Source organism: Perca fluviatilis, chromosome 20, assembly GCF_010015445.1.
Source record: "Perca fluviatilis chromosome 20, GENO_Pfluv_1.0, whole genome shotgun sequence".
Taxonomy (NCBI): domain Eukaryota; kingdom Metazoa; phylum Chordata; class Actinopteri; order Perciformes; family Percidae; genus Perca; species Perca fluviatilis.
In genome coordinates, this window is record NC_053131.1 from 24,446,322 (window position 1) to 24,459,755 (window position 13,434).

The window sequence follows — 13,434 nt, forward strand, 5'->3', positions numbered from 1 at the left end:
GCTTGAAGATTTCATCATTACTTGTCAACATATCAAACTGTTTTTAACGACCGAAGTCCTGCTATCTTTATTAGAAATGTGAAAATTGAAACATTTCATTAAATCAATTTGAAATTCTAAGTATCTTTGTCCTTTTTCCCTCTCGGCAACACATTAGCTAATTGTGTAACCTTGGATTTTGTGGAGTAGTGGGTGTGGGTTTTTATCTTTGTGTGCTGACATGATAGTGCTGTTACCATGGGCTTTCTGACCCTGGCCTAGCCTTGCTCGCAGCAGCAGCAGGGGTAACCTGACCCTCCTCCCATCTGTCTCCCCTGCTGCTCAGCCTTGCTTAGAGGAGGCCAGCACAATGGAACCTCACCAGGAGGTACAGGTGCAATGGTTGCAACAACTACGGGTGCCGTGCCTTGCCTGGGTCACATAAAGACGCAAGAAAAGCACTTGACTGTAATTGGAGCCCTAAAACTGTGTGTGAGAGAGAGGGTGCGAAAGAAGCATAATGTTACCTCATTTTCACCCGGCTCAGAGTAGTTTGCCTCAATCATTGACTCTGAGATAGTTTACAACAGAACAGGCAGGGTCTAGGTGTCCCAGTCTGATATTCTCTGTGATTACCAGATTGTATTGATTAATATGTAACACATGCTGCCTGGAGTCTATCATCAAATATCTATGTCTTGATGTATTGTTGCTGATGTCTTAAGAAGGACTGACACTCATTAAAAGTTTGCGTAATTCTTTTTGGCCTTGGACAGGTGTAAAATGAGCAAGAACAACTTACTCTGTAGTATCAAAAGGGGGATATTTTTTTAATCCTGTTAGCAGAGTGAGTAACTCAACACCATCTATAATAATGCTCTGATGTGAGGTGTCTAGGTCTGAAGTGACACAGTTGGAAGCTGCTTGCTAAATTAGCCTACAACTGTCTTAATGCTTTACAGGTTCTGGAGGTCGGATATGAAGCCAACTGAGCCCTCATGTGTCCTAAATCAGCACAAATCGAGCTGCATGAGTCTTCCAAAGCAGACAGATGTTTTACTGCTCCAGAGGTGAGTTTCATCCACCACCTCTTTGTCCTCCTGTCATGTACTGACATGGTATTAAGAAAGGGGATTTATGATTAGGCCCAAAGTGCTTCTCTGTGGCAGCGAAACGGCGTCTATTGAGCCACTAAAGCTACGATTTACTGCGAATCCGTCTGATAAAGGGGTATCGAAGGCAAAGGTTTGGCAAAGGGGGGTGGGGGAGGGGGGGGGCTCCTGAGGTTCCTTTTCCTGTTAAGGACGACTAAACAGATTCGCACCATTTTGGAGCGTGACCCGATCTGACCGAGACATGGTGCAGCAGAGGAGAAATGAGAAGTTAAAGGCTTTTGAATGAAACTTTTAGGAAGTTAATTATACTATTATTTATCTAGCTTGGTGACCTCTGCAGGGCTTGGGGACCCCACTTTGGGTGTCAACTTTAAACCACCTGATCGGCCACAGAAGCAGGATCATAACTGCCGAGGGTTAAAGAAATATCTACATTTTGTATGAAATAAATTCATGTGAAATTAATAATCCATACAATACTTAAACTAAACTCATAAGTGAATTGTAAAGATTTATTTTTTTTGGTTTAAAAGTAATTTTGAAAGATCTTTTACGCACAGTTTTATGCATAGAGAATTGTTTCAATTTGGGTCCTAAAAATAAGATTACAAAAATCAGAGGCGTTTCTCCAACATCTTAAGGTTTTTCATATATATATATATATATATATATATATATATATATATATATATATATATATATATATATATATATATATATAGCCTAAGTAAATCTTTTCTACATGTATTAATTTCCATGTCATCTCGGCATGCCATTTATGTAGCCTAATGGAAATGATTTGTTGTCAGCCAAATACTTCCCAGAAGAGAAACACACATCATGGACAGTGAAGATTAACGAGTGTATAGTTAAAAAAGAAACACTCAAATAAGTTCACTAAAATCATTAATGTCAGTATAAACTTCTTTCAGAAATATGGGGATTTCCGTTAAGGAATAAAGTTAATTACCGTAGTGTACTTTTTTCACTCTATCTGAACAAGTATAACCACCTTGAGTAGCTGTCCTTTTGAAAATATTTTTATTTCGATAGACAACAACGATGTACACATACAATCAAAGCGCTATAAAAGCCAACATTTAAGAAAAATAACTTCTTAAAAAAGATTGCATCTAAGGTAAGAGCTTTACGTTTTTTTTTCTTTTTACAAGAGCTGTGGAGATTAAAGATTAAAACCCGAGCCATGACAATGATCACAACTCGTGAATTGGACCCAAAAGAAGAAAAAAACAAAAACATTTTGGCTATACGACATGTAAACTGCCAGAACGATTCACAGGAGAAATCACAACAAACACAACAATAACTTACATAAAATAATTAGAATAAATAAATAAATAAACATATGATGAAAAATATTGCAACAATCTTCAATAATAATAATAATAATAATAAAATATGTGCCAGCATTCAAAATTAAACAGTCTATGTTGACTTTTTTAAGGCAGTTATACAGCGGGATTTGGATGTGTATGTATAGGCTACTGTATGCCGGACTAGGCTTATCTGTATACTAAAGGCATTTGTGGTTCTACTAAACAGGGAATGCTTCAGTCACTCTCTTTTTCCCACCAATACAAAGTTGATCAGTTCTGTCATTCACAAACTAGCGTAAAGCTACAGTGATGGAGCCATCACGGTCGGTGAAAAGTCAAAAGGCTTTGATGGGGAAAAGGATTTCTGAGAATTTTAAGACATTTCTTAGGTCTAGAAGCTATCATTGAACACATGTGCTGTCCTAGAAAAATACCCTTTAACAGTAAACTAACGCTTTGTATTCTTTTTTTTTTTCTTGATAAACTAATTTGAGAAAGGAAAAACTCAAAATAGGCCTATATGTAATTCAAATATAGAGAGAAGCATTCAACAATCACTGATTGGCATGGAAAAGACACCTCATTAAACACCACTTAAACATCAAACCGCCCTGCCTTTCATTGGCCTAAAGTTATGGCAGTGAGCATCACAAACTCTTTCATTTTTTTCCTTTTTTTTTTTTTATTTACCCTAGGGCGACTTTTTTGTTTGTCATTTTTTTCATTTTTCCCCCCAAAGGCACGAGTTAGGTGTTGTCTTTAGCAGGCGGGGCGCACCGGCATTTGGAGCAGGATCACCTGCCTGTTCTCCGAGGGGTGGCACTTGTTTATGTGCCTGGTGAGCCCCGGCGAGCTGTAGAGAGTGGCGGGGCAGTATTTGCACGGGTAAATCTGGGAGGAGTGCATGAGGCGCAGGTGTCTCTCCTGGCCGGCCCTGCTGGTGAAACTCTCCCCGCACACCGGGCACAGCAGGCAGTCCACCGGGCTCAGGTTGAGAGGGCTTTGGTTTGAGGCTTCCTCTGAGGAGGATGATGATGATGATGATGATGATGATGCTGATGAGGAAGAGGCGGGTAAGACCGGAGCCTGCTCTGCCGGGCGGTCGCCGGTTTGAAACCCCTGCTCCTCAAGCACTTTCTTTTGCAAGGCCTGGTGTGCCATGATGTGTTTTCTTAGGTATGCCTGTCGCTTAAACCTCTTCCCGCAATACTGGCAGTCATATGAGCCATCTTCAGAGCCCGACTCGGACAGACCTGGACTCGGGGTGTCTCTGTCACTCATGTCTTTGGCTTCGTCGGAGACGGACTTGACACCTAGCGGTGGCATTTTGGCCATTTCAGGTTTGATGCCCTGTGCCGGTGGCATCGCCGGTGCCCCGGTGGTCCGGGGTTTGTGCCAGCGGCGATGAGAGGCGAGGTTGGCTGGGCAGCTGAACATCTTATCGCATTCAGGACACCGGTACTCGACCCTGACGATGCGGGAGCACTTGTGCTGAGCTAGAGAGAAGGGATCCGCATACGCCTCCTTGCACAGCTGACACACAAACTCTCCTAGAGGCTTGTTTCCTCCGGAGGACTGCGCCCTCGGCTTCATCTCCACCGGCCCCTCTTTTATTTTGAGACCAAGCACGGGAGAAGTCGTCATCTCGTCTTCAAAGTTGAGTTTTCTAATGGCTTTTGGTTTCTTGGAGGCGGGTTTAGATTTGCGCTCTGTACCGTCAGCTGCGGGCCTTTTGGTGGCGACACGATTGCTTGGTCCCGGGAGGCTGCTGGTGGTGGTGGTGGTGCCGCTGCGGCTGCTGTTGCTGGTGCCGATTTTCAGGTCGACCGGGGCGTACAGGAGGTGGTCCAGGCCGGAGAGGGAGGCAGGTGTCGGGAATGATTCGGCAGAAATAGGCGAGCCCAAATTGAAACTTCGCTCAAAATATCCCCTGTCGTGCTCCTTGCTGATGGGCCGGGTGGGGCTGTAGAGGGCTTGGCACACCGCCTCTGGGTTGCCGAACTGTACCGGCTTCTCCAGTCTTGGCACCGGCGCGTCAGCTGCTGTGAAATCCGGCGATGCTGCGGCGCGGTCCGGACTGGACGCCATGGACATCGGCCGGGAGGGGTCCACATAACTCGGCAAGGCAGCTGGGATGTGTGGCTCCTGGAGGTCATCTTCGTCTGACCGAGTCCTGTAGGAAACATGTGCAGATTTCTTGTTTCTTTTTACCAGGAATCCTTTGGGCATCTTGGCGAGTAACAGTGGAAAGGCACTTTGGGGAGGCGGATGAAGTCTCGAGTATCCAGGTTTGTTAAAAATATGGCAACACTAGAAGCTTATGGGACTTTATCTCCCCAGTATATCGATTCTTCTGTTGCTGAAATGTTTTCGTCTCCAAGGCATAGCTCCACTCTTTTTATGCCGGAATGATGCTATTGTTCTCGCCCCCCCCTGTTGCAGCATCCCCGACCAATCGGATGAAACCAAGATCCCAGTGGATTTGATTGTGGGAGGGCTTAGAGTCTGGGTTTGGTGGATTTCGTTGGAGGATGTGCAGATAGCTTAGCAGATGTACTGGCGGTTTATTACATTAATGTGTCCGCTCAGCCCCTCCCCGACAGAGGCACACGCCAGGACCCTCCTCTTTTTACGGTCTGATGGGCCCCTATACAAATGCACACGTGCCACGGCTTTGTGGCTCTCCTCTGGGGGCCCCGGAGCTGCCAAAAGGAAATGTCCATCACTGCCACAATCATCGCAATTTAGAATTAAGACGGGGATGAGACAAACTTGGTTAAATACAAACCAAAAGCTGTGTTTCTTTCAATTTCTGCTGTGATGTTGCTCAAAGAGGCAATTCACATAATAGACACAATTGTAAGACCAGTTGTTTTTACTCCACACGGTTTACAGTTGTTTATTTTCTCTATACATGCTCCTCTTTTACGCAAGACATTTGCGCACATTACGCAGGCTTTCCAACAAACCAAATAAGCCCGAATTTATAGTCTTTATTTTATTATGTCTTAAATAAGCACTATAGAGGGAGTGTTTCTTTATTTTAGGGCACGTGTCTGTCTCGGTAGTTTAACTCGACATATAAATCAGACATCTCGCTGCATACATAAGTAATAAGTAAGCCCTCTGGTCTTTGTGCACAATAGCCACGTCTGCCCGTGCTTGGATATCCCTGTTTTTTTTTTTCTTTCTCTTTTTTCGTTTGAAAGGCAAATTGACCTCTTAACTGTGAAACGGGACTCACGGCCAATCTGGCCCACAGCTAGACGCGTGCTGGGCGGAATCAGTGCTCCTGACAAAAGAAGGCCGCAGTCGAGGCTTGTGCTACAAAAATGCTGCACAGATATCCAAACGCTAAACTGAAGCTGCTGTTGTTGCTGGATACAGTGGAGAAGGTTTTTTGTACAAATAAGTGTTTTCAGAATGTTAATTGTTGATTGGTTGTCTTATTCTGCTAAAAGAAGCGTATATCCTAAAGTTCAAGATTTAAGTTCGCATCGAATCCAATAGTTAAACAAGTTAATATAATGCGTGGTTCTTAAAACACTCTGTTACAATAACACTGTTGTAGGCCTATTATGTGCAGCCTCCTGTCTCCCTAACAAAGACAACTTTTTTTCCCGACAAATACATGTGCCTTATTTTCTTCTTCATCTCCCCTATGGTTTCTGTGCATACCTCATATATTGTGGATCTATCTTTTTTTTTCACTTTACAACAGCGAAATGTAGGCTGCAGTGCGCCACTTGGCAGAGAGTACATTCTTTTTCCTTTCAGTCGGCAGACCAGGGAGGAATTAATCTCCATCGTCGTACATTGTTCCCCTCATTTGCATAAAGCTGCAGTATGACCAAGTCAAATAATTACACAATCGGAGCTGAGCCGCAGGCCTGCGCCTTTTTTTTCTCAATAGGCCTCTGTGTGCCGGTGTCTTCTCACCTGCCCGAAAGCACGCCGTTATTTAGGTTGAATGGGTTAAATGACACGCTTGTTAAAACTAGAAGAAAAAAAAAGTTTAAAGTAAAAAAAAAAAAGAAGATGTTTTGAAGTTTAAAAAAAAAAAAGATGTTTTGAAGTTTAAAAAAAAAAGTTTTAAATCGTTCTAAATATATAACTAGATAGAAACGGTTCAATGTTTTAATTAAGTGACTAAGTTTAAACATATTTTTGAAGTAGTCATCTAAAATCATAGCCTGGGAAAACCCTGACGAACTTCCGGCAAATTTGAGCTTTTCTCTGCAAGTCTCAGTTACAACCGAGAAGGGTCTTGGTGTCAACCAGGCTACTAAAATCATATTCTCCTGTAAGTGTGTACTGTTGCTACGTTTTTATCTTGTTATAGTTTCCCGTGGCTTCACCGACTCGCCTTTACTCATTTATTTTTGCTCTAAAATATAAATATGTTCCAAACTTTTTTATTGAGTGGGTCTCGTGTTTGCCTCGCTCTGCTCTGTTACTTGTTGTTCTTTCAGTCTGCAAATCTATTAGTCGTGCATTGTTGGGACTCGCGCTTTGATGGCATTTTAACGAGTTCCTCTTTCCCCAGTGATAATTTCTGTGGGGCGCGTGGGCTTGTCTTGGCTATAAGGACGCATGCGCGTGTTTGATCAGTGGCGCGTGCTGCCCTGGAAGACGGGAAGCTAGGCGCCTAATTAGCATACAGCTGCAGCTGCTTTAATGCAGGCTCAACTTCAGCCTCTAAACCTTATGGCATGCTGTAGGATTTAAAATGTTGCTCTCATGTTCCTCCTGCCTGTAGGCCATGCTGTAAATCGAATTAGTTAGATTATATGATAAATTAAAGTAGAAAATATAAATAAGTCATCTTTTAAATGCTTTTATGTGGTGTCAAATCATGTTTCTTTACAGCAGGCCTACATTTGTCCAGCTTTCTGCAAATAGTCACTTTGAAAAAGATGCCTCAGCTGTTGTAGGACTGATAGTTAATTGATTAACTGTATAACCACAAGACTCATCAGTTTCAAGTCAGTTCTTACTTCATTGCACCACCTACAGGAGGAATAATTATTGCTGAGAACACAGAAAAGTTTACCTCCAGTATCCAAAGCATTGCACTCAGATCTCTTCGCAGGCATCTCACCATGCTGTTTCTGTCAAACATTAACAGAGTTACCCTGGGAGCTGTGGAGCAGTTTGGTTATTTCACAAAAATTAGATTACCCTCAATCTCGCCATAGATATACAGAAACCTCCTGTACTACCCAGATGAATGATTGCCTCCATTTGCTTTGCCAACCCAAGCCAATTTGAAAGTGCAATAGGACATGACTGTAATTGGGGCTCACTACATGGCCACCTTCAATGCATTGTCAATCAATTATTGTAATGGATTAGCTGAGGTCCTATTCTGGCTGGTTGTAATCTGATAGAGGGCTCTTTCAGCACCATGGAGAGAGCCAGCGAGGGACCCAGATTTAATCAGGCTGCCTGTGGAACACAGCACAGCCTCGGCTCTAGCCTTTGTCCCTGAAACTGAGAGCAGGCATGCACCAACAAGAGGACAATGACACAGTAGAACAAAAGTACCAGAGTGTAATGAAGTGATTAGTTTTTTTTTTTTTTTTTTTTATTTGGGTCTATATGGGCTTGTCCGAAACACATTTAAACTATTTCTACAGAGAGATGATGGCTCATTTCCTGTTGATTCTCTTCTCTTCTATCCTGTTCTATTCTTTTTAGTTGCGCTCTTGCGGTGAGTGAGTGAGTGAGCACAACTCACTGCTTGGCCTTTTAATACATTTTCATGTCATTTCCAGAGAGGAACATTTTCAGTACAGTCACAGAAAGTGTATGGAGCTTAAATCAAGATACTACAGAGTCAGGAGGTTTTCTGCTTCATCTTGTGTTTTCAGAGGGAGAACAATAAAGACAGAGTTCCCTGCCATGCATTTATTTAATTGTGTGCCACTGTTTGGGTCACACATTCTTGATTTGAGGTGTTTCTCGTGGATAACCTGGAAAACCATCTGTCAGCAGTCTCAGGGGAGTCAACATGTCACTGTAAAGCAACAGTCAGCCAGTACTTACGGCAACAATAGTAAAAGGTTTGTATCAAGCCTCTAGAAAAGAAGTCGGACTGTAACATCCAAAAGAGCAATGGGGGGAAATTGCTTGTTTGGACATGAGAGCAACACAGAGGTCACTGTCTAGACTTTAAAGTGTACTTTAGACAGATGCCCATGAGACCAGGTTACTGTGAAAAGCCCCGTAAAGTGGTGGAGCTCTGAGCTTAAGACTAATGGACCTCGGTGTTGACTCGGAATGTCCCTGATGTCATCTGTACTGTTGACAATGATGCTGATGACTCAATGAGGACAGATGCTTTAATGTAATTTCTGGAGAGGTTCTTTGGTGCTGCTGGCTAATAAAATCGTCTTTTTGCAATACTATATCCTGCAGTGCATCTTCAAATCCACTGCAAAATAAGTGCATAATATGGCATAATCAAATGCCATTTAAACAATTTATCAAGGCAAAAAAGGTTTGCTAATGACTTCAGGGAAAACCATAGAAGCTTGTATTGTTCATATCGAATGTTATGTGTGCACAGATGTGAACAAATGCTTCAATGGGACAACGGCAGATTTTCTTTTCTCGTATAGAGCCTAGTCTTCCTGCATATCAGGCATATCAGTAGCTGCTGAAGTCCCAGGGGCATGTTTAGCTCTAATTAACTCATCAAAAACATCAGAGTGTCTCTCAATAATCTCCGCAGTCCATTGGTTGTTTGGGGTGGAGTCCCCTGTCAGAAAGCATGCCCTGGAATGTTAAACACTAATTCACCTCTGAGCTGTGTAGGTGGATAAAGTGATTGTTCTATCTGGGAGCTGATTAAAACAGCTCTGGCCTGCATCTCCCCTCTGCGCTCACCTCTGACATCCACCACATTCATTTCTGTATTCATGAGCGGATGAGAAAGCACAGGCAGAGCTGCTGCCGTATTACAGATAATAAGGCCAGCAGGCACCACATTCGCTGCCACAGGTTTGCCCCTACCCCTGCTCATTCAATTACTTCACAAGAGTCCTCTGAGGCACAGCTGCACTATGGGGGTGAAGAGGAGTAAATTGAGGTACATTCATGTAGACACACACAAAAGCACGCACTCACCTCACAGATACAAAGAAGTGAAGGAGGCACACACGCACTGTAGCAAGAGAAGCCAGCATATACAGGATTTTACTGACAGGCATTTTTGGATTAGCAGCAATACATTTCTCACACAACTGGACAACAAAAAAGGTCCATTCTCTGTTGCTCACTGGCTACCTGAAGATTGTAATGATATTGATAATGACTCCATGTAAGAAAAATGAAATCAGGGCCATTGCTCATAGACTCCATATATGAGGTCACCATTATCTTGATGAAAGTGTAGACAGCAGCTGTATCATCTTGGAGCATGAAAGATGGACTCTGGCAGACCTAATGGGCCATATCCTTTATCTATTGACATATGGAGCTACATAGTGGTCATCTTTCTTATAACCTTTAACTATTAGTCAGCTTATCTCACTTATTCATACATAAGATGCATTGGACTTCTGTTAATATATAACCATTCTGTTTCCTGAATTAATATTCACAATGTTGTATTTTAAACACTGACTCTAAATGTGGAAGGTCTGAGGAAGTTTGTCTATGGAGTGTGAGCTCTCTGGAGGAGGCTGGTTGCTGTCCATGGTGCTGATGTTCTGCTCTTGAGTTTACAGTGGCAGCTGCCTCGTAGTACCTCAGGCTCTATAAAACACACAGGACCAGTGGGAAATAACAATCGGTGCCCTGTTAGTGGCTTTAAAAGCCAGAGTGATGATATTCTGTCATTCTTACTTTTAGCTGAGTGTAACCTTGAAATAAGTTTGTTTTAACATGATGTTGACTATTTTTTTGTAATTATTTGTTTTATTTAAAAAATTAAAAGAATGGTTCCATTTGAGGAAATATGCTTATTTGCCTTCTTGCCAAGAGTTGGATAAGAAAACCACCACCACTTTCATGCCTATATGCAGCAGCTTAGCTTAGCTTAGCACAAAGACCGGAAACAGTGCTTGACTCTGTGCAAGGTTAAAAATATACCAGCACCAGCACCTTAAAAGCACATAAATTAACACTTTCTCATTATCTCGTCATTTAATTAGTTGATTATTTGTAATGCTGAAGTTGTGGCTTTTGCCCATAGAGATACAAGTGTCCGAGAAATGTATGAAAAATGTGGGGCTCAAGTATGTAAGTACATCCTTAATATGTGTACATTAGGCAAAGAACCTTTTCTTGGCCTTTGACTTTGGAATGCCGCATTTTCCAAACAAAGAATTCCCAGAATTGGCATGCTCTTCATTAGATGGCATAATTTGCATTCTCTTATAATTGTGCTGCTTCTTTGATTATTAAATAATCACCCTAATTAGGGAGCATAATAGGGTTAATCAGACTCTGCTCATCACACTTATTATTATTCCTGCAAAAAAATGAAGGAAAAAGATACAGTACTTGATTAATTATATCAGCCTTTTCATCAGCTGGGCTACCATTCCCCCCTCTGAAATTAATATCATGTTGTAAATGGAAGGAAGGAGCTGGCCGGACACAGACAGATGAAAGATTTCACTCAAATTAATTAAGCACTAATTATGCGGTGGGAGTTGGGAGCAGTTTGCATAATGAGCTCTATCAAAAGAGATCAGTCATGGAGAGGGGCTGTAGAGTTTCTATACAGCCTTCAGATGATACACAGACACCACTGCACATCATGAAGAGGGCTTTCAGAGAAGTGAGAAGAGGGTTAAAGCACGTTGAGGCTTGAGTCGTGAGGTTGAGGAGTGTTTTGTTGGGTTTGTCAACATGCTGTGAACCGGAAGCTTCCAGACTTGGCATGTTGTGTGCTACAAACATGGATTATTTCAGTCTCACTTAAAGATATTACACCAGTCCTGGGGCTGTGTTTTTTTTTTTATTCTCCTCTCAGCTTAAGCATCAGATAATGAATTCCCTGCTCCAGCAAGAGGCAATAAGAACAGAATGTACCTCTAAATTCGAGCTAATCACTAACAACCTGCAGCCACACTCCAGGGAGCTTTAAAGACCCTAATCACATCTCACTCCAATTCTTGTGGTGTTCAGTTATTGTTGATCAGGGACTATACTGTGGCTATCTATCTAGACAATGGGAAAAGGGATTAAACAGAAAGAAACTCTCTATGTCTTAATCGCCTGTTTAATCACAGGTACACAGTGGCTGTGATTATGTGTAGTGTATGGAGTTGAGTTACTTGAACTGATTTGTGCCACAGCAGCAGCAATCATGCATACGCTAATCAGGGTGCACAGCCCGGCACTGCCCTTCAAGGTCTCCGAGTGGAATTACAAAGACTATGATTAGTTAATCAAATGACGAACCCAATGTCCTTTCTTTATTTGTGTATACACCTTATCTAAATGGAAATTGTATAGCTGAGGCACTTCCAGAAGGACACATCTACATGTGAATGATCCTCCTTGAGCCCTTGGCAGTGAATACAGAATAAGATCTTTCACTCCCAATCATTGTGTTATGGCATTGTGGAGACTTTTACATGTCTGAATGATATTTGTTGGCAATGCTCATGTGAATGATGCAATCACTAGGAAGCACATAGGAAGCACTAGACAGCAACTCTTCAAACACACATTATGATGTGAGGCAGAATGTCAAGATTGTAATATTTTGAGAGTGGAGAAAAAGGGGAAGCAGACAAGCTGTAGTAGTAAGGCAGCTTATATATATATATATATATATATATATATATATATATATATATATATATATATATATATATATATATATACAGTACAGGCCAAAAGTTTGGACACACCTTCTCATTCAATGTGTTTCTTTATTTTCATGACTATTTACATTGTAGATTCTCACTGAAGGCATCAAAACTATGAATGAACACATATGGAATTATGTACTTAACAACAAAGTGTCAAATAACTGAAAACATGTCTTATATTTTAGATTCCTCAAAGTAGCCACCCTTTGCTTTTTTTGATAACTCTGCAAACCCTTGGTGTTTTCTCAATGAGCTTCATGAGGTAGTCACCTGAAATGGTTTTCACTTCACAGGTGTGCTTTGTCAGGGTTAATTAGTGGATTCTTTTCCCTTATTAATAAAAAAAGGGTGGCTACTTTGAAGAATCTAAAATATAAGACATGTTTTCAGTTATTTCACACTTTTTGTTAAGTACATAATTCCATATGTGTTCATTCATAGTTTTGATGCCTCCAGTGAGAATCTACAATGTAAATAGTCATAAAAAATAAAAGGAAACGCATTGAATGAGAAAGTGTGTCCAAACTTTTGGCCTGTACTGTGTTATATATATATATATATATATATATATATATATATATATATATATATATATATATATATATATATAATATGATCAATTGTGCAGAATGCCAGTGTACATGTATCTGAGTGTATGTACTAAGTGGTTCCATAGTGAACATTTTATTTTTGGTCCTACATCTTTGTAGGCTACATATACTGCTCCCTTAACGTTTCAATGAACTATTTTACAGGGTTAATTAGTTAATTAGTGTTTGTTATATTAATTACAATGTATTTGTTGTATGTATTTAAACAGCATTTAACAAATACACCTTATTTTAATAACCTTGAGTAACATAATACGTGTAACATTGGTGAAATGAGAGATAACCCAGAATCCAGCTTTGTTTGCTTACTAGTCTAATGTAAGCTAGCATGAACATTAGCCAAGCTACTTACTTGAAAGAAAACATCTTCTAAAAAGAATTGAGAAAAGGCATACTCGTGGCATGACTACACTTTCTATATTATGCTGCTTGGTGACCCAACTAGTTTTTTTCACGTTAAAGTGAGCTTTTCAGTGGACTGTAAGAATTGGCTGTCTTACGGTTAGCTTGTTAGACAGTTTGTCTATTAAATGGACATCTAGCTGAGACGTTGGGCATA

At 41.1% G+C, this 13,434-nt stretch overlaps 2 protein-coding genes across 2 annotated transcripts in view; one reads left to right on the forward strand and one right to left on the reverse strand.

Annotated features, from left to right (window-relative positions):
- ralgapa2 (Ral GTPase activating protein catalytic subunit alpha 2) overlaps positions 1-1,041 on the forward strand; it is a 118,216-nt gene extending 117,175 nt beyond the window's left edge. Inside the window, exon 41 of the mRNA XM_039785620.1 lies at positions 942-1,041. Within this exon, the coding sequence (XP_039641554.1) occupies positions 942-961 (20 nt within the window). The 3' untranslated portion in view covers positions 962-1,041. The remainder of the gene's footprint in view (positions 1-941) is intronic.
- Positions 1,042-2,118: 1,077 nt separating this feature from the next.
- Positions 2,119-4,956, reverse strand: insm1b (insulinoma-associated 1b). The gene has a single exon (XM_039785625.1). It carries the CDS (start codon positions 4,658-4,660, stop codon positions 3,191-3,193), a length of 1,470 nt encoding a protein of 489 aa, XP_039641559.1. The 5' UTR covers positions 4,661-4,956; the 3' UTR covers positions 2,119-3,190.
- Positions 4,957-13,434: the final 8,478 nt, after the last annotated feature.

What these genes read in the sequence shown, in the direction of transcription:
- insm1b (XM_039785625.1), bottom strand. Translation starts at nt 4,660, where the DNA reads ATGCCCAAAGGATTCCTGGTAAAAAGAAACAAGAAATCTGCACATGTT.